We start from the raw sequence: 18,783 nt of genomic DNA on the forward strand, positions 1-18,783 counted from the left end.
TGAACAATGGATAAAATTATATGAAGCGCCTGTCAAAATAAAATAGTAATAAACTTGTCGTTCAACTAAATGCTAGCTTGCTATGTACAAAATTTTAATCTAATAACTTTAAACGAGAAATTCTTGTATATCTAATACCTTTAGAATCTCGGAAACGGCTCCAACGATTTTGATGAAATGTGGTATGTAGGAGTTTTCGATTCGAAAATCGATCTAACTTGGTCTTATCTCTGAGAAAACGCAAAGCTCGGTCGCCCAGGTACTTATATTATAATGGACTATCGATGGTATACCTGCAATGATATAAAAGACATGGAGATGAGATTATTTACCTTCCTTACCACCCGTCTACGTAATATAAAAGCTAACTGTTAATTATGTGGTTAAATACAGGCGAAACGAAAATAGCTTCATTACATTACCTATACGCTATTTTCGAACCCAGCCGTTACGATCAAGCGGGTTAACTACATTTGAATTTGAATTTGACATGGATTGTACATAAGGTCCACTGTCATAACTCTTGCATTTGAATTTTGAACTTGTCATGAATTGTACATAAAGTCCATTGTCGTAATACGATATTTGACTATTTTGTATATGTTTTATAAATTAAAACTACACAATGCCTGTTATCGAATAGAAAAACAATTTTTAAGCTACCTTTACAAATAACAAAGTTATAAAGGTCACACGCCAGTACCGCCATAAGTACTTGCTGCATAGAGAAAAGCGTTTGAGAAAGAGACAGGTATATAGATTTTTCAAAAAATCACTATAAATCCAATTTTCAACCGATTTAAATTTTCTCTTCGCTAAACACTATCTGTATATCTATATTTTCATAATAATCTTAAGATATGGCAAAATCAGGAGTTGTCAAATACCGTATTCTTTTCATACTTGGCTGGGTTCGAAAGGGATAGGTACATACATAGGTAACATCATACATTGTCTGTACTTTTCTGGGATATACATTTTAAAATCGGTTCACTAGTTCTCGACCTTACACACATGGGTATGTACAAACAAAGTTTACTTATCCCTTTTGAATTTTTGGATCAAAAATCGACTTGTTTATGATCAATCACTACAAAGTTAGATTAGTCTATCTTGATATAGCAGGTTGGATATGGATTTAACTAAAACACTCTATAACAGCATTAGAAATATATTCTAAATAAATATCTACCCCAGTGTAATCATATTATCAGTGGTTTCTGTTAGAATCTGGTGGTTCCCAGATGACGAAGCTGGCACTATGTGGTGTGGACCTATGAGGCAGTAGGTTAGTGAACATCCCGTCTCCACAATAGCTCCTGTATACACCACACAGTCTTGAAGAACGCATCTGTAACAAGTTTCAATTATAGTATTTTATGCAACTGTATCGTAATAGGGGTCCTTAAAACACGAGTGTGGGTTTATGAAACGAGGCATAGCTGAGTTTCATAATAGGGTCACATGAGTGTTTTAAGGCCTAATTACGTACAGTTGCATACAATATTTTATCTATATCCATATATTAAATCCTCTATCATGTGTTCAAGAACCATTGAGAATGACCTGCATTAACAAGAACTAGGTAGGTATGTCTGCCCCAAGAGCTGCGCCCACTGCGAGCGCGAAGACGTGCTGCTGCGCATAATATATGTATGGCTAGCACAGTTTCTGTTAAGTTACATGTTGCATGGCATAGTTTTTTTTATATGTAAATTGCTAATGCTTCTGTCCAAGCCAATGCATACAAAGATTCCTAACACAAACACATAATTCAACTACCAATTAGAGATCAATGATATTATAATTTTCATTTCATTTCTTTCACTAAATCACAAACTATAAAATTAAAATGTTCTCAGATAAATCTGAGAATGATGCAAAACAGCATCATTTTTACCAAATGGAACTATAAGAGGTCTAACTAAAAGATTCAAGCTAGCCCCCTAACCCCCGAAATGGGTGTTCAAAAAGATAATAATTAAAATAGTATGTAATGCTGTTGTGCAATAAACAATTATTCACACTATTGCATGGGTAGTTTTCACATAAATCATAACAGAACTTTATTGAGTTAGTCATTTTGGTTGCTTAACTACCAGTTAATATGATTTAGGGGCTCATGGTCAAACGCAATATCCAAGTCTATCTATTTTGTAGGAATTTTAAATTTAGATGTTTACATGGTTATCTTATTTTTACAGTTATTTTGACTTATTTGGTTTAACTTTTTAAACTTACCCTTGAGTGTGTTTTATAAATTTTGTCCAAATAATACTTACCCTTCCTTAATAACAACATTATTCATCAAGATACAGTTGGTCAATCTAACTTTGTTTTCAATAGTGCAGTTAGCACCAATGAAACTATTTTTAATGGATGTCTTTTCACTGATCATGCTCTTGTCTCCTACTATACAGGTCTCATCAATTTGTTTTGTCTTGACTTCACTGCTGGGGTAGAATCTGTCTGTTAATGCCGCACCTGTCAGCTCCTCCCATTTTGATAATATCTGAAAGAAGAGTAGAAGTATAGTATACAAATGAAAAATAATAACATTTTAGTAATTATAATATGTTTTAGAATATCTGAAATTAAGTAGTAGTGGAAGCTGCTGCCTTTTCATAACTTTGATGTAACTCATGGATGTGATTTTAAATAATAATGCTTAGGTAATATTGATACATTAAATTTAGGTGATTGTTAAACATATTCATAACGGCAATTAGATCAACATCAATATTGGAAAACTGGCACACAATGACATAAAACTGCCACAGCTTTTCAAATGTTCTCTCTTAAATATTTAACAGCTCAGTCATTTTCATTTCATAATACTAATACACAAAAGGATAGGAAGTAATAGTATTTTTATTTTTTTATTAACCTTACCTAATTATAATATTGTTGAAGAAATACATACCTTACTGTTTGACAAATAGAAAGCTGAAAGTGTATTAACCCTGATTCCAAATGTGTTTTTTTCAGCAATGTAAGCATAGCACCTCAAAATGTCATTGTAGTAAACTCCTTTAGAGCCCAGCTCATGGTCGTTGTAGTGGGACATATCTCGGATCTGACTCTCATACCCATGCTCTACGGCATAGTCAAAAATATCCTTAGAAATGTTTACATTCTTTTCTGACATACCTTTTTTCTCAGCTGGATTTTTAGGCTTTGTCAATTGTTTCTTTACAATGTGAGGGACCAATTCACCTTTTACTGAAATAAACTTATCTGCCTCCACAAGGTAGTTAACAACCCAATGTTTCATGACATAGACATGGGCATCCAACAATCTACTGTACATTCTAATTGAGTTGAATTTTTTTATGAGCAGTCTAGGTAAAGTGACATTCTCCTCAAAATCACTAGCACTGGCCACAAACACAAGTCGCTGGGTTTCTTTGTCTATGCACACTAAGTCTCTGTCAGGTTTGGCTTTTGTTTTTGGTCCAGGTAATTCAATCCACTCTTCCGGTCCATTGTTGAAGTACAGAGCAGTAAGCGCTGCATCATGTTTTCGAGACAGATTAAGTACGTCATTGAGGTTGATATTGGTGATCAGATCTCCAGAGATGACTAGGAGGTCAGTGACAACTCGGCTGCTGATGTGTTTTAGTGTGTTTGCTGTTCCCCAATCCTCATCAGATGGTATCACAATGAGTTCATATTTTATTTTCAATGGACATCTTTCTAAAGCATTGAGAATGTTTGAATTGTCTTCATCTAAGACAACAACCATGGTTTCTGCAAAGAAAAATATCAAAAATAAACTTACATGCCTTAGCAAAAAAATCACATAATACAGTTTAAAATTTACAGACTTCATACAGAACAAGAAATCTTTGCATTACAATTTATATGGTTGATCAAGAAAGTGCTTGAATATTTGTATTCATATGTACCAGTTATTATTAATAACACAGTAAAATATTTACATTCATAATTTACATGTATTGTTAAAATATACATAAAGTAGTACTCAGGTCTTTCAAAACAAAGAAAGTAAGAAATGGGTAAAAAATCATTTAATCTTACAATTTTTCAGAGCTACAAACAAGTAAAACATGAACGTAAACATATTACCATATGATTAACAATAAGTCGTGCATGATAAAATATATACGTTTTAATTAATTTGCCTACCTTGGAAACCCATTTTCTCCAACAAGTGCAGGGAGTACCATAACACAGGATATGGTCCCACCGGCAGAAGGCATTTTGAAACAGCACCTCCAACATCAGGCAAGCGGGATCCTCTACCTGCAGCCAGGACTACTGCTTGGAACTCTGGATTCTTATGCATTTTTACTCCTTTTCCTTAGAGGTTATGTTTTAAAAATAATGCGCTTAAATTAAGACAATGTAATGTATATTGCTTTTGAATATAGGTAATGCTCTTTCATACTATTTATTGATTTTAATACCAGATTCTGATTATTTACAGCTACCAAGATTTTCTACGTGTATGATGGCAATGACAACAAGCCTGACACTTGATGCTTGCTTGCTTGATGACCCATTATTGACAGTAACAGCTTTTTATGTCGCCATTAGAAAACGAAAGGGTTTTACGCTACGCATCTAAGCGCTACGCAATCTTCATCCAACCGTAATCCGGACAAAGCGATATACGGGATTTAACGCCAATTTGTCATGGCTTTATATTTAAACGTTTGCAATAGGTTTGCAAAGTTCATTTTTTAACATAAATAATTCAATTATTATGCTTTGTGTACTTACATAGCTATGGGTAGGTACTACTCTTTGGTTATGATCTGTCATGGCCATGGACGTACTACCCAAACGGAACTGAGTACTCTGAAAATTCGTATTAACGAAAATGAACTAATTACAAGAGAGAGTATTTTTTCCATAGCGCCTAACACAGAGGTTAATCGACGACGATCTTATCTTGCCATTCAATAAAATCTAACGACTACGTTGACCATGATTTTTGTATTGTGTGTCCTTACTGTAGTACTATTATTAAATAAAGTAGCTGACCCAATATTAGTTGCCGAATAATCAATTTAGAAGATAATATAATTATCGGTAGCTGAGTTACGTTAATTATTGTTCGTAAGTTGGCGTACGATTTTTCGTAATTTGTTGATATTGTAAAGATGGCATATTGCCTTGCATAAGCAATTTTATTAACCGTTGCTTAACTACACACAAAAAATACTTTCCGTTGCACATTCCAAAGAAAACTTTAGTCGCTGCACTTATTATTTCATATTAACCTCTTCACCGCCACAAAACAAACGAGGCGACGTGCTCTGTACGCCACAGAAAAACTAGCGACAAATCAACTTGATTTGTAATTCCATTGCAGAAAGATTAATTTCGAGTTGAATGTTGGTCATGTATTATAGATGACCGTGGCTTATGAGGCATTCCATTGGCTGTCACGACTGAATGACTCTGGCGGTGAAGAGGTTAATAAATTGATACCTTGCACTATCTGTATTATTTATTTCGTATTCCATCCCTAATCCCTCAGAAATTTTCCATAGCTAATGAAAAACTTCAGTGAAACAATGAGCAGGAAGATTGAACTTGTCTCACAAAAATCTTAGGTATGGTCACCCTATTGAAAGGGACAAAGGGCATCGGTACTAGCCATCTCGTTCGTCGTGCCTTTGAGCTGCAAGTGCTCGGTTCCGTTTATATTAGGTAGAGACCCACTTGCTCGTTTGCCATCCAGTCGTATAAAAAAAAATAAAAAAAAACCTGCCTATAGAAATCATGACATATTTATTAGTAACAAAATAACGTGATATTTTCATCGATAGTAAAATTGAGTATTTTTTTTTAATTCAATCGGTTCTAGGGCCTGCCTACTATCTAACTATTGGGGTGGAGCGGAATACCCGGATGGATGATGGATTAAATTAAAACACAAGTAGTCAATTAAACGAATATTTATTTCACACATTACATCTTGCACAAGTTTTCAGTCGATAGAGGGTAGAGGCGGGGCCATAGAGCCGGTCTTAGATTGAACTGCTGGCAGCCAATCCATGCAGCTCATCATATCGAAAGATTCAGTATCTGCCAGTTTTTTGGACGTTGGTGCTGAAACGTAAAGTTTAAACAGCGATAATGAGGTCTGCTACAAGTCAAGTAGGTACAGGTATCCTCGTTATATCTCCAAATATTTTTATTTAACGGATACACACTTACCAACTGACCCTTCGCTTGGTTCGGAGGTCTTGGGTACGTTACAAGCGAAACATGGCTTCCTCACTTTCAGTTCATCCGTCATGTAAGTCTAGAATAAAAAATAAACCACAATTAAACCTGAAATTCATGCTTTTACCTATCTTTTTTCATAACATTCATTATAGTAATGTGTGAAAGTTGATGATGCACTTTAGTACCTATATAGTCCCTTGGTAAATTTTATGACCTTTGTCAGTGCCCATTTACGTACAGTCCAGACGCATACATTTTTGGACCATTTTGACCAGATTGGCATTGAATATATCTTCTAACATTTTAATTCTAACATAATCTTATAATATTTCCATTTTGAGGATGGTAGGAGGTTGAATTAAAGAAAACATATTTTATTTATTTCTTACAGCAGAAGAATCCAAATTATCTAAGCCGGGCTAGAATGTCAATTTTGACAATCTGAAAAATGATACCAGATTAAAGTTTCGTAAAAAATGCGTGGACAGCTTTCGCTGGCCAGAGTTTAAAATGAAGTTTTCGGGTTCCGGGTTAATGGACTCTGTTAAATTGCTTCTGAAACGATATTTCACTTACTTTTCCGTCGGCTCCAACCGTGGCAGAGACTTCGTTGGGCAAACGAGTTATAGTTATGCCTTGTGTGGCACGAGGCACTGTTGGTATCATTGTGTGGGATCCACCACAATATCGACGACACACATGAGATCTGTGAACAGTAGAAAAATAATAATGAAAACGGTTTATCAATTCGCAGGTGTGTAATAAGTTCCTCTGTCTTCTTTTATTGTAAAGCACACGGTAAATTTCAAACGTAATTTTAACATATATTTTGTAAAAGTCGGAGGCACCCGGGTTTGAACCCACGAGCCTCAGCTATGTAAACCACTAGGTTACCACGGCTATTTACAAAAATGCATAGACTGCTCATCATAATAAGTACTTCATTTTTGTTGCTATCAGGAGAATCAAGCCTAGCCTGTAGATTACGTGGGGCACTTAATCGATCGTTTATTTGTTAGCCATACACCGCACAGTGCCATGTTGTACCTCATTCTACTCTAATAATTAGGTAGGTACATGTATACTGTGTTAAGCCGGTATATACTAGCCTTGGATCTCTCGGATGAGGTATAGGTAGTCCCTGAATACATATTCTGTGGTCTCCATCTTCTCCTGGCTGTCCGATATCTTTTGCGTCACCAGCAGAGGGTTTTTTTAAGGCTGGCAATAGAGGCACTGTAGGCGGTTCCGTTTCCATGCGTGCTGGGACCCGACATGACAGACATTCCGTGTTTCGGAAGAGAAGCTTGCTAGTAGCAGCCGCTCGAGGCTCTCCCACTATCTGTAGTAGTTTATCAATTTTGTCTCTAAATTCATTCAAATATTTGCCAATACCATCCCGAAGAGCAATAAACTGAGTCCAATCGCCCTTTTCATTTAGTTTCGTAATCAACTCATCTATAATTTTCTGTAAATAATTTATAGTGGTTAATATTAAGTTAGTGGTGATACATATTTCGAATGATCCTTCGTGATTTTATTTGTAAGTACCACCTGCCAAACAACTTCTTGATTGTTGAACTTGTCGTACGCAGCACGGATTCTCTTTTCCAAATCCCCACGTACGGCCTGGAACTGTTCGAGCGAAACCAAGCCGTTCAATGACCCTATGCCTGCTTTGTCGCGGAGTGCATCTGTCACCTCGTCACGGTCGCTCTTTGCTTCGCGGATCAACTCGATTTGTTTCCATAAATCCTAAGAATTATGAAAGTCTCAACTTTCTAATATTCAAGCAAAGTAAATGGTCGTAATAGTCAATTACTTAAAAAAATTACCGCTAAATCTAAAGCCATATCATTCTGAAAATCTTTCGACTCTTTCTGCCTAGAAGCTGCGAACTCTAAATCTTCTTTTAGAGCAGTTAAATTCCTGTTTAACTCAGCGATTACTGCAATAAAGAGAAATGGTGTCTGGTTATGTAGTATTCTATAAGCAAAAATCAAGGGAATAATGTAGTAATATTTACGAAATAACCTTCTGGATCGGTGCTTGCATTGGCTAAAGCTTCACTTAAGTTTTCCAGTCCGGTTTCCAAGTCGAATTGCATTTGCGCGAGATGTTCTTGAAAGCTTGTGATCTGATGCGAATGAATTTGATAGGTATATGAATAACAATTATAATTTATACTCTTATTTTACTCACAGTTTGAGTGCAATTGATACTGTAGTTTTTTTTAATAAAAATAATACAATTAGGTACCTGTGATGATAGAGTCGTATCTATAGCGTTCACTTTGTCACTATATTGCGCAACTTCTGCTTCCAATTGCTCAAAACGTTCTCCAAAATTTAGTAACATTGATAAATGTTGTTCTGGTCAAAAACTAGTAGTTTAGTGGAATAATATAATATAATAATGTTATATAAATAAAGTACCGACGCGAATTACCTATTTCTCTAACAATCTGTTTATTTTTATCAGTGTCAGCTTGGGCAGTAACTGTCAGTTTTTTCATTGAACTTATAACTTCGTCATGTAGCTCAACCATCGCGTGACTGAAAATACAATCGAATATAAGGCTCCAAGTTTGCTATTACCTCCTAAAGTAATAACTAGTTACTCTACAATAACCAACTCCAATTCTTCATAAGTAACACAATCCTTTGGTTCTTCCTCGAGAACGCTTTCTGGTGATTCACGTTTTAGCTCTATGATCTCGATTTCATGTGGTACTTCAACACCATAATCTTTTGCCAAATCTCTGAAATCTTTTAAATTAACACCTGGAGTTTTTAGAGCTAGCGTCGTAAGTAAGGAAATCATAATTCCGAATGCTTTTTCAAATGCCTCAAGCCTTGCTGAGATTTGAAGGGCAGCCATTGCATCTGTAAGCGAAGCGCCCCGACGCAAAGATTTCATAATCTCAATATTTTCGGGGAACTCAGGAACGCCTACTGGATTAAAACGCTCTCGAAGCTCATTGACCTGAGCAACCAGTTTTTCAAATTGTTCTTTAGTAACGACAGACAGTTCAGGTGCGCGACCTAAGTGAAACAAAATGTTAATTATGTTATGATGGATGTCCTAGTGGATTAAAATTGCCAAGCGTAATCTTAAACTGTTTTGCAATTTTTCGATACCTTCTGGCCCAACTGCAACAAAATGAAAAATAACGGAATATTATAACTAGGCATATTTATTTTTGCAATATACAATACGAGTACGTAATAGCAGAAACGTCTACTTTTACCTATAAGCAGCCTGTCTTTGCCTGAAAAACAAAACAGAATTTTATTCAGATATATGTAATTTAGAACTGTCTAAATAACACGGACAACTTTGATTTTTAATTCCGCGGTAATCTGACGTACATACTAGGGCATTTTGACTTTAAATGGTGCAACATATATTACTAAGAATCGCAAGCACTATTGATTTTGTCGAAAAAAACGTCCCGAATTTTTATACAAAATTTATGTGTCTATTTACCATTGTAAACTGTATGAAAAAAAATAACAAAAGTGACAAAAAAATTAGGGACACTTTTTTTCTTCATCTAGATCAATAGTGCTCGTGATTCTGAGTAGGTTAATAACCTAATTCTGAAAAAAAAAGTTTAATGCGCCATTTAAAGTAAAAATGTCTACTACCGTATTGGACGTTTCAGTGGTAACAATATTATTTGTTTCCACAAGACTAATTATGACCTACTACTATGAATACCGACCTTTTATTTAATTAAACTTGTTAGCCGAATTACTTGTACCTATCAAAAAAAAATTAAAACCGGCCAAGAGCGTTTCGGACACGCCCAAAGTAGGGTTCCGTAGCCATTACGAAAAAATTAAGTAATATTTTTCTAAGGATTTCGTATTATACGGAATCGTATTTTATACGGAATCTTCCAAGTTTAGGTATATTTTATACCTTAGGCTGCTATTTACTCTTAAACTACTAATAATTCTCAACATTCTCAAGCAAACTTAACCGTTATAGTTTTCCTTGTAAGTTTGATATACTTACTACCATCCTGAATTTTTTGAATTTAATGAAAATTTGAACTATAAAAGTGCAAAATTTAAAAAAAAACATGGATTTAATAATATTTACTTTATACTTGTTTATTTTGTGTACTTATGTAATTTGCGAAATGCAAATAAACGATTTCTATTTCTATTTATTATGGCTTGTTTTAGTCCCTTGTTTAACAATCTACTATTCCTTTCAAATATGCGTTTTCACTCAGCGTTTTGCTCCATTTTTACGCTCAATGAAACCACTTGTACGAGGAAACATATACATTCTCAGCTCTGTTAGTAGATTTGAATTTTTACGTTCCTGTTTTTACACGCTCTTTTCTTTCCGTTTTTTCAATAAAATACCTACGTCAATCAATCAATCATCACAAATGCTGCACTAGCCAAAAGTCCACTTTCAATAGTATCCATGATCGTCAAGGAACTCTGTAAGGAACGATGGTGAAAACACAACTCCACCAGCGAATTGCTGTATGTATTAAATGGACCGGGATATTTTCTGTTTTGAGCGAACATTGGCAAAACAGAAATATGAGATTTCCGCGAAATTATAAATCAGAGTATAAGTAAATTAAGCAACAAACTCAAAGAAGGAGCTGAAGCCATCGGCGATGGTGTTGTTGCTGGTTCTTCGTAAGAGTCAGCTCTCTAAAAAAAATAGCAGAAATTAATTTTTTCTTCATTTATGCATCAATCAATGTTTATACCCGGGATACACGAGGCTAGTTTTTCAAGATAAGATACCAAGCTAGCAATTCTGGCTTCGTGTATACAGAACAAGCTAGAAATAGTACTGCACAGTTGAAGGTATAAAATATATTTATTAGACATAGCGTTAAATAAGTGCATACATGTATCTTATAGTTAATTGCATAAAGGGAAAAAGGGTTTATACTTTCTTAAAAGGCCGGAAACGGACCAATGACTCTCCTTGAGTAGTTGGTACTCATAGGCAGTGGTGTTCATTTCCCATCAGATGACCCGCTTGCTAGTTTGTCTTCCTCTTAAAATAATAAAAAAGGTGTATTGATATTTTTGACGTATTGGTAACGTAAAATAAAATGCAATGTACTCACCTAAAAGCTGCAATAATTAAAGAAATAAAATAAATTATACCTAATAATAATAAAAAATAAATGTCTGCTTATCCATCTTCTTTGTAAGCTTGTTTTTGTTGTAATGAAATAAAAAAAAAAAAACAATACAGATCATTTAAGAATCAAGAACCTGCTCGATGGTCCGGAGCTCGCGTTCCCTCTGTTCTTCAATATCCTTAAGAAATTTAAAATTTTCTTTTAGAATCAGTACTCTGTGCAACATTTTCACTACTTATCATCTCTAAAAATAAAGATACTTCTCCACACTAGACTTACTATGGGGGGAGCTTCACAAATAACTGCTCCCTCCGGTATACACGCTCTTGGGTCGTCTTTGGACCGTTTTGATGTCCTCCTTTTCTTGCCACTAGTATGTATTTTTACTTCAGAAACTGTTACTTTTGGGGCGCTACCGGTCTCTCTGTCCCACATACTTACAGCCACATGACGCTGTAGTATCCGCAATTGATTACCAAGTATTAATAGAACTGCCTTCAGCATTCGAAAATTAACGGTGTTTTGCTGAAATATTATAAAATCTACAGAAGATCACGCTTCACGAAGTTAACGTTTGATGAATAAAGATTGTTAAGCTAAAATAGGAGTCGGCTGGACACGCCTGTCGCATACATCCACAGTGGTGGCCTGGCACAAGCACTTGGTGCTGCAAGCGACGATGGCATAGACCAAGAAGGAGATGAGGGGAAGATTATGATGCACAGGAGATGACTGGTTTGACATTGCGTCAAACGTGGTGTCTTGGAGTTCAGATAGTAGGCTTTTACGCATAAGTGGGGCACTATAATATGCTAATAAAGAAAAGTAATTAAGCAAGATCAGGAACAGAGCATGTCTTTAAGCTTGTAAGCTCAATGCAAATTAAGATTACTTATTATTAGATTAATTACTTACGGTTTCGTCCCCGAAAGCAGAATTTATAACGTCTTGAACACTCATAATGTCAGACATGATGAAAATATTTTAAATATTGGTAAGTATATACAACAAAGATTAATAAAAGTAAATGGTATACGCATGTGAATTCTTAAAATCTAGATGGTCAAGCTACTGTTAAAACTTATGAACTATTATAAAAGCAATTGCAACGAATAAGCCACAATTATAACTACTGTGTAGTGGGAAGTTGAAACTGTCAATATGATGTAACTGCTTGTCAAAAGATATTTTGGGTGTTTGGTCCAGTATGTTGGCCAGTACTAGTAAGAATACTATTGACGTGTCACCACGTATTACAGATACCACAAATAAGGCGTGTATGTTTTAAACTTGATAGACTCTAAAATACAGAAAGTAAAATATTTTGCAATATGTCGCAAAATACAGCCATTGCTGTAATTGCGAAATCATTAACTCAGTCATTATACGAGAAAGAGATCAAGACAATGCTAAGTTAATTTTTAAAATCATCTGACTAATGTTGCATAGATAGCCTATTTTATAGTCTTGTAGGTAGGTACCTACGTGGTACAGTCACCAACAAAGATATGAATACAGCCAAAGTGCAAAAAATATGTATACATGACCTTAATGTTAAGGCAACAAAGTCCTGTATACATAATTTTGGCACTTCAAACGGAAGTATATTTTTGAAGCTGACTGTACCTACCTAAGTGCCTCGTTATAAATGTGAAATAGTCATGAATTCATGAATTCTCGCTCCTTGAGACCGTTAGATACTAAATTTAACCAAGTACTTTGTAAATAAAGAATAATTAAACGCCTTATTAATTATTCCAAAACTATAATCATATAACTAAAAATATCACTATATTCAAAATAAAATTAATCAGCGAACAAATATGTTCAATAAATGTAGTAAGTCATATTCATTTGGTTATTCCTCTCCCACGTGCTGCAGTTTCATCATTGGACAAAGTCTCGATGGGACCAGACACCAGTACATTGAAGCGGATGGAGTCTGTAACATAACATGTAAATTTAAACAACGCTGCGTGAAAAATATATTGCTACATATAAAATTTAACGAATAATTTGTTGCTCTTGCCTGGTGGTGAAGCTGGTTTTATATGTGGAACGTTGCATGGCATACAAGGCTTTTTGTGTTCATCCGTCAAATGTACCTAAAAAAATAAAAAAAAATATACTGCTCGCCGAATCCTATCAATTTTTCTGGACAAAAGCAGTTCGGCACACAGGATATATTTAAGTGAACAAGTGTACGTGTAAAAATAATTCAAAAAAATATAAACCCGGCTACGATTGCAAATCCCCTCTCATCTTAGACCATAATTCTATTGCTGCATCTAAAGTAGCTATCGAAATTAAGTTAATGTGAAACGGAAAATCTTGAGTCTTCTTTATTGCAGCAGTGTAGGTATTTAAAAACATAATAAAACTTGAAATATTAGTGCAAATATCAATGCGATAATTTCTATGTTGAGGTAAGTGGAAAATAGAAGTAGACATAATAATTATATTGTTCGGCTTACTTTTGCGTCAGTTCCAACTTTAGAGCCGTGATTTGGATTTAACTCGCTTATTTGCATTTTGAACGCTGATTCACGCTCAGTGGGTGCAGTAGTGCCACAATAGTGATGGCAAATTAGTGATCTACAAATTTAACATGAACACAATAAGATCCGTCTTCAGAAGAAAACGCTAGGAATAAGTTTTAATAATTGTATTAACAATTGTTAAGAATATACCTAGGATCAATAGGATGTGTTACGGGATAGCCAGGATAACACTTTCTGTATTTTTTAGTCAGATCTTCTTTCGCTGGTGCCGTTTCAGCACCTATTACTGGAGGCCTAGTTTCTGAAAGATCTTCGTCCGTTTCAGCGTTGAACTGAGTTCCACAAGACAAACAATTGTCGCTGCGTTCAACTTTCCTTTTTGTCGTAATTGGGTCAATATCTCCCACCAAAGCCAACATATCGTCTAGATATTTTCTCATAAGCGTTAAATATTTCTGGATTTCTTTATTTAGATATACCAACTGATGTAAATCGGTTTTTTCATTAAGTTCTCGCACGAGGTCGTCTATTGCTTTCTTCATTAAAAAATTGAAATTATTAAAGTATTGATCTCTAGGTGCCTAAATTTTATGTTAAACTTATAATTATTATCTATTAGCTGTTACACTCGACTACGTGTGCAAAGACGCAAATTAAGTTGCGAGAAACCTATTAAATAATATTTATAAAAGTTTAAATAAACATTCTCGCAGAAAACTAAAAGCAGTGTACCTATTCTATGAAATTTTGATTTTTGATATTATATCTATGAGGTTTTACCTGCCAAGTGATTTCTTTATTATTAAATTTATCGTATGCGTGTCCGATACGTTTTTCAAAATCTCCTCGTACGGCTTGGTATTGCTCCATAGTCACCAAGCCATTGAGGGCTGCAATGCCCGCTTTGTCGCTGAGAGCGTCTGTAACTTCGTCTCGAGTAGATTTTTTCTGTTGCAGCTCATTTATCTTTTGTTTTAACTCCTGGTATACAAATTATATATAAACAACATTTGATTCGTAGTCATAAACATTTAAGAGTTTTTATTGATTCGTGATTAGGTACTTACGAGACATATTTTCTATGGGATGTAGTGTAGATCGTGTTTACCTTAAGCTCCCGATATTTCGTCATTTTTACAGCAAGATGGTTTTAAACTGCCAAATGTCTGATTTCTTGCACTTTTTTTTACGTAAATCTTGTCCTGGATACGTTTTGAGTGCCCAAAATGATACAGTGAATGTATGTTTATGACAAATGATATAAGCGACGGGTTAAACAAAATATAAGAAACCGGGGTCCATGAAGATCTTTATACAATTTGTAACATCAGTCAGATTATAATACCATGGTTGTAATTAAATGAATAAAAAAGTAAAACTAAATGAAATACACTATATTGCGCTCCAAAACACGCATTGCTGATGTGGGTGCCAAGACTGCCAGGCTGAAATGGGACTGGGCAGGCCACGTCAGCTGTATGGAACCCAATAGGTGGGCTAAAATAGCCACAGACTGGATACCACAAAACGGACTTCGGCGGCGTGGCAGACCCAAGCGTCGATGGCGGGACGATCTGGACGCCTTTCTTCGCAGCTGGTCAGAGATCGCCCAAGAACGGGTAGAGTGGAGGACACGGGGGAGGCCTTTGCCCAGCACTCTACAGGCTTCTAAATAATAATAATAATAATAATAAATGAAATAAAAAAAGGTAAAGGAGATCACGGTCTACATTACATAGAAAATATGTCAATATTAAAAATTTACTAAGCACATCATCATCAATAATCCTTCATTAAGCTCTAATATTTTATCATTTATCATGATTAGTTACATCTAAATTGGCAGAATATTCCATTTGAAGTGTTCTCAACTCCTGTTGCCTCTCTAGAGTACGTTCTATGTCAAATTGAAAATTCGTGAAATATCCGTTTAACTCTGCAATGGCTGTAAAAAATTAAGAATAGTTAAACGTCATTAAATAAAAAAAATACAAAATAACATCTGGTAGCATGGTGAACGATTGTGTTTTTCTGAACATGAGCTCTGGTTGAGTTCGAAACGCGTCAGTGTAGAGTGGTGGTGGTAACAGATTGGTTTGTGTAATTTGGGTGTGTTCTTATAGTTTGGAGGTGAAGGAATTGCTTGAACACATTTCTTGCATAAAAGTAGCTATCATAAGGTCGCGGGTGAGCAAAGTAGGTAATTGTTTCAGCAGGGCTACTACGAAACTCGAAACTCGAAGTTTGTATCGTACCGTCCCTCTCGCTCTCGTATTAAATAGTATAAGTGTCAGAGGGACCGCACGACACGAACTTCGAGTTTCGTAGTAGCCCTGCAGTTTTTTGATATGGACCTCCGTAAAAGTAACGCCTGATTCAATAAATCATGTACAAAGTAAGTTAGTACAGCGATCAGGAAGAAAGTATTTTTAAATCTAATACCTTTAAACGAGCAATTCTTATATATATGTTGTATATATATATATTTTTGGGGATCTCAGAAACGGCTCCAACGATTTCGATGAAATTTGGTATGTGGGGGGTTTTCGGGGATGACAATCGATCTAGCTTGGTTTTATCTCTGAGATAAAGCTTATTATCGAGTTTTAGCCCGAGCAAAGCTCGATCGCCCAGGTACTGGATATTTTATAAGTAGTAGCTACATATTCCGATTAAGTAGGTACCGGCTGCATCTTCCGTTGGAGCTGCAAGTACTTCAGCCATAGTATCCAGCCCAGATTCTAAGTTGTGCTGCATTTGCATTAACTCATCTTGATAACTAGTCATCTATACAGAAAAAATACTCTGTTATTAATTTCTCAGCGATTTTGGAGATAGGGATCTCTAAAAATAATAATTACCTGTGTTGTTAGTCTACCATCTAAATCAGTAATTTTCTCTGTGTATTCATCAACAGATGTGTCTAATTTAGTGAAAGCATCACCAACTTTCATAGCTTGATCAAGTCTTGCGTCTGTTATAAATAAATTATTAGAATTTTTGTAGAAGTAATTTTACAAGTTATTATACCTATTGATATGCTAAAGCTTATTTACCAACTTTCTGAGTTCTTTTCATTGCACCATCAGCAGCATTATACTGAGTCTTTGATGCTCCTGTTATGATTTTCATCACAACATCGTATATCTCTTCTAAACCTTCACTATAATAAAAGAGAAAAATAATATTTTTTATTTATTTGGGTGTAGCGTCTATTTTAAATAAGACCAGAGCAGCAGGATATAAAATCTGTGATCCAAATATCTACGAAAATACACATTCCTCGACTACCACCACGTCGACACCAGGCACTATTACTAAAAAACATTAAGGGGCTGTTTCACCATCCATTGATTAGAGTTATTGATTAGTATTAGCAACGTGACGCCGTCTATATTTGTTTTGTGCGAATAGACGGAGACGGCATCACATTTAACCGTCAGTTAACAGTTTAACACTAATCAATGGCTGGTGAAACAGCCCCTAAGTATAATATTTGTAGTACTAATGTGAACTAGCAGGTGGGATGAAGTGAAGAAATCGTATGTACAATCGAGGTCAAAGACTTTACAGTACACTTTAGTACCTTGTCACTGTATGCCTTCTTCTTCTTCTCTTTTAAAATATGGCTTTTCTGTCCTAATTAATAGGACAATTTCGCCAGTGTCAAGGTAAACTCTCTTTCAGAGTACCTAACGGTAATTGTAGTTTTTGCAACTTGATAGTAAAATTCCAGAAACCACGTGGAGACCACTTGCGCATTAAAAAATGTTAGACACGAGAGCAATACCTATAGAATTTTGGGATCACTGTTCACTGTTAAGGTTAATCGCCGCATAAAACACTATCAAAATATACTTCAACTAGCCAAAGAAACAGAAATGGCAAAATTAGATATTGTCTATACATCCGCCATCTTCGAATGCTACAAATCGAATCCACTGTATGCCTTCGGACAAATTTATTATTACTTATTATACATAAGTTTAAATATGAAATGACAGCGACAAGGTAGTAAAGTGTAAATATTATCTTTGACTTCGACTGTACATATAATGACATTTTACAAAGGGGCGAAATAAAATGGAATTAAATGATTTCAAAAAAAACTATCCTTAAACAACCGACTTATTACAAAAAACTGGCCAAAGCGTGTCGGACAAGCCCAAAATAGGGTTCCGTAGCCATTACAAAAAAAATAAGTAATATTTTCTAAGGATTTCGTATTTTATACGGAATCTTTCAAGTTTAGGTATATTTCATACCTTAGGCTGCTATTTACTCTTAAACTACTAATAATTCTCAAGCAAACTTAACCGTTACAGTTTTCCTTGAAAGTTTGATATTCTTACTACCATCCTGAATTTTTTCAAATTCTTTCACCCACCGGTTTAGATTTAGAGGGGGGGGGGACGCTCGATTTTAATGAAAATTTGCAATTTTAAGTTGAATATTTCGCAAACACATCACTGAATTGAAAATTCATCGTAGCAAACCTTTAATAGAGACGATACGATACCCCACACTATAGGGTTGGATAAGAAAAAAAAATCACCCCCTTTACGTCTATGGAGTTACCCTAATAATTTTTTTTAAATTTTTAATTTTACCATTTCGTCGGCATAGTTTACAACATAATCCGTGCAAATTACAGCTTTCTAGCATTGAAAGTCCCTGAGCCAAAAACCGCGGACGGACGGACAGACAGACAGACATGGCGAAACTATAAGGGTTCCGTTTTGCCATTTTGGCTCCGGAACCCTAAAAAGTTAATGATTCCAAAAAAAAAACGCAACCCAAATTAATAAAAAAGTAAAACCGACTACAATTTTAACAAAAAACAGAACCAACTACAAAAAACTTGAAAATAAATTTCTACTAGCTTGAAGTCTGCCTCAGCACTAGCCAGCAGCAACAGAGTGATTGGAAGCCCAATATATAGTAGTA

At 35.2% G+C, this 18,783-nt stretch overlaps 3 protein-coding genes across 4 annotated transcripts in view; all 3 read right to left on the bottom strand.

Annotated features, from left to right (window-relative positions):
- Positions 1-253: 253 nt before the first annotated feature.
- Positions 254-4,529, bottom strand: eIF2Bgamma (eukaryotic translation initiation factor 2B subunit gamma). The gene is made up of 5 exons (XM_074095415.1): positions 4,150-4,529; positions 2,924-3,750; positions 2,283-2,512; positions 1,193-1,351; positions 254-293 (listed from the first exon to the last, which is right to left on the bottom strand). The coding sequence occupies exons 1-5, from the start codon at positions 4,307-4,309 to the stop codon at positions 269-271; spliced, it is 1,401 nt and encodes a 466-aa protein (XP_073951516.1). The 5' UTR covers positions 4,310-4,529; the 3' UTR covers positions 254-268.
- Positions 4,530-5,943: 1,414 nt separating this feature from the next.
- LOC141433795 (uncharacterized) lies at positions 5,944-12,383 on the bottom strand. Of its 2 annotated transcripts, XM_074095898.1 has the most exons (16): positions 12,251-12,383; positions 11,615-11,860; positions 11,469-11,513; positions 10,826-10,889; positions 9,455-9,475; positions 9,345-9,356; positions 8,840-9,248; positions 8,653-8,759; positions 8,464-8,576; positions 8,239-8,341; positions 8,040-8,152; positions 7,759-7,959; positions 7,314-7,672; positions 6,781-6,910; positions 6,193-6,280; positions 5,944-6,084 (listed from the first exon to the last, which is right to left on the bottom strand). In XM_074095898.1, the coding sequence occupies exons 1-16, from the start codon at positions 12,305-12,307 to the stop codon at positions 5,963-5,965; spliced, it is 2,190 nt and encodes a 729-aa protein (XP_073951999.1). In that variant the 5' UTR covers positions 12,308-12,383; the 3' UTR covers positions 5,944-5,962. The 2 variants fall into 2 exon arrangements, with proteins under 2 accessions (XP_073951999.1, XP_073952000.1); XM_074095899.1 differs by lacking the exon at positions 11,469-11,513.
- Positions 12,384-13,185: 802 nt separating this feature from the next.
- LOC141433700 (uncharacterized) overlaps positions 13,186-18,783 on the bottom strand; it is a 22,097-nt gene continuing 16,499 nt past the window's right edge. Inside the window, 9 exon segments of the mRNA XM_074095798.1 lie at positions 13,186-13,277; positions 13,365-13,440; positions 13,810-13,930; positions 14,026-14,372; positions 14,617-14,817; positions 15,669-15,781; positions 16,521-16,623; positions 16,698-16,810; positions 16,893-17,016. Of these exon segments, the coding sequence (XP_073951899.1) occupies positions 13,186-13,277; positions 13,365-13,440; positions 13,810-13,930; positions 14,026-14,372; positions 14,617-14,817; positions 15,669-15,781; positions 16,521-16,623; positions 16,698-16,810; positions 16,893-17,016 (1,290 nt within the window).

This window comes from Choristoneura fumiferana, chromosome 12, assembly GCF_025370935.1.
Source record: "Choristoneura fumiferana chromosome 12, NRCan_CFum_1, whole genome shotgun sequence".
Taxonomy (NCBI): Eukaryota; Metazoa; Arthropoda; class Insecta; order Lepidoptera; family Tortricidae; genus Choristoneura; species Choristoneura fumiferana.

Bases quoted from the DNA above. Each gene is read 5' to 3' on its own strand.
- eIF2Bgamma (XM_074095415.1), bottom strand. From the start codon at position 4,309: ATGCATAAGAATCCAGAGTTCCAAGCAGTAGTCCTGGCTGCAGGTAGA. The intron at 3,751-4,149 runs GTAGGCAAATTA...TTTTCTTTGCAG, and splicing joins GGAGAAAATGGGTTTCCAAG to AAACCATGGTTGTTGTCTTA. The intron at 294-1,192 runs GTAGATATTTAT...ATATCATTGCAG, and splicing joins GATAATATGATTACACTGGG to GTATACCATCGATAGTCCAT.
- LOC141433795 (XM_074095898.1), bottom strand. From the start codon at position 12,307: ATGTCTGACATTATGAGTGTTCAAGACGTTATAAATTCTGCTTTCGGG. The intron at 8,153-8,238 runs GTTATTTCGTAA...TCTTTATTGCAG, and splicing joins TGCAAGCACCGATCCAGAAG to TAATCGCTGAGTTAAACAGG. The intron at 6,281-6,780 runs GTAAGTGAAATA...TTTTTATTCTAG, and splicing joins CGGTTGGAGCCGACGGAAAA to ACTTACATGACGGATGAACT.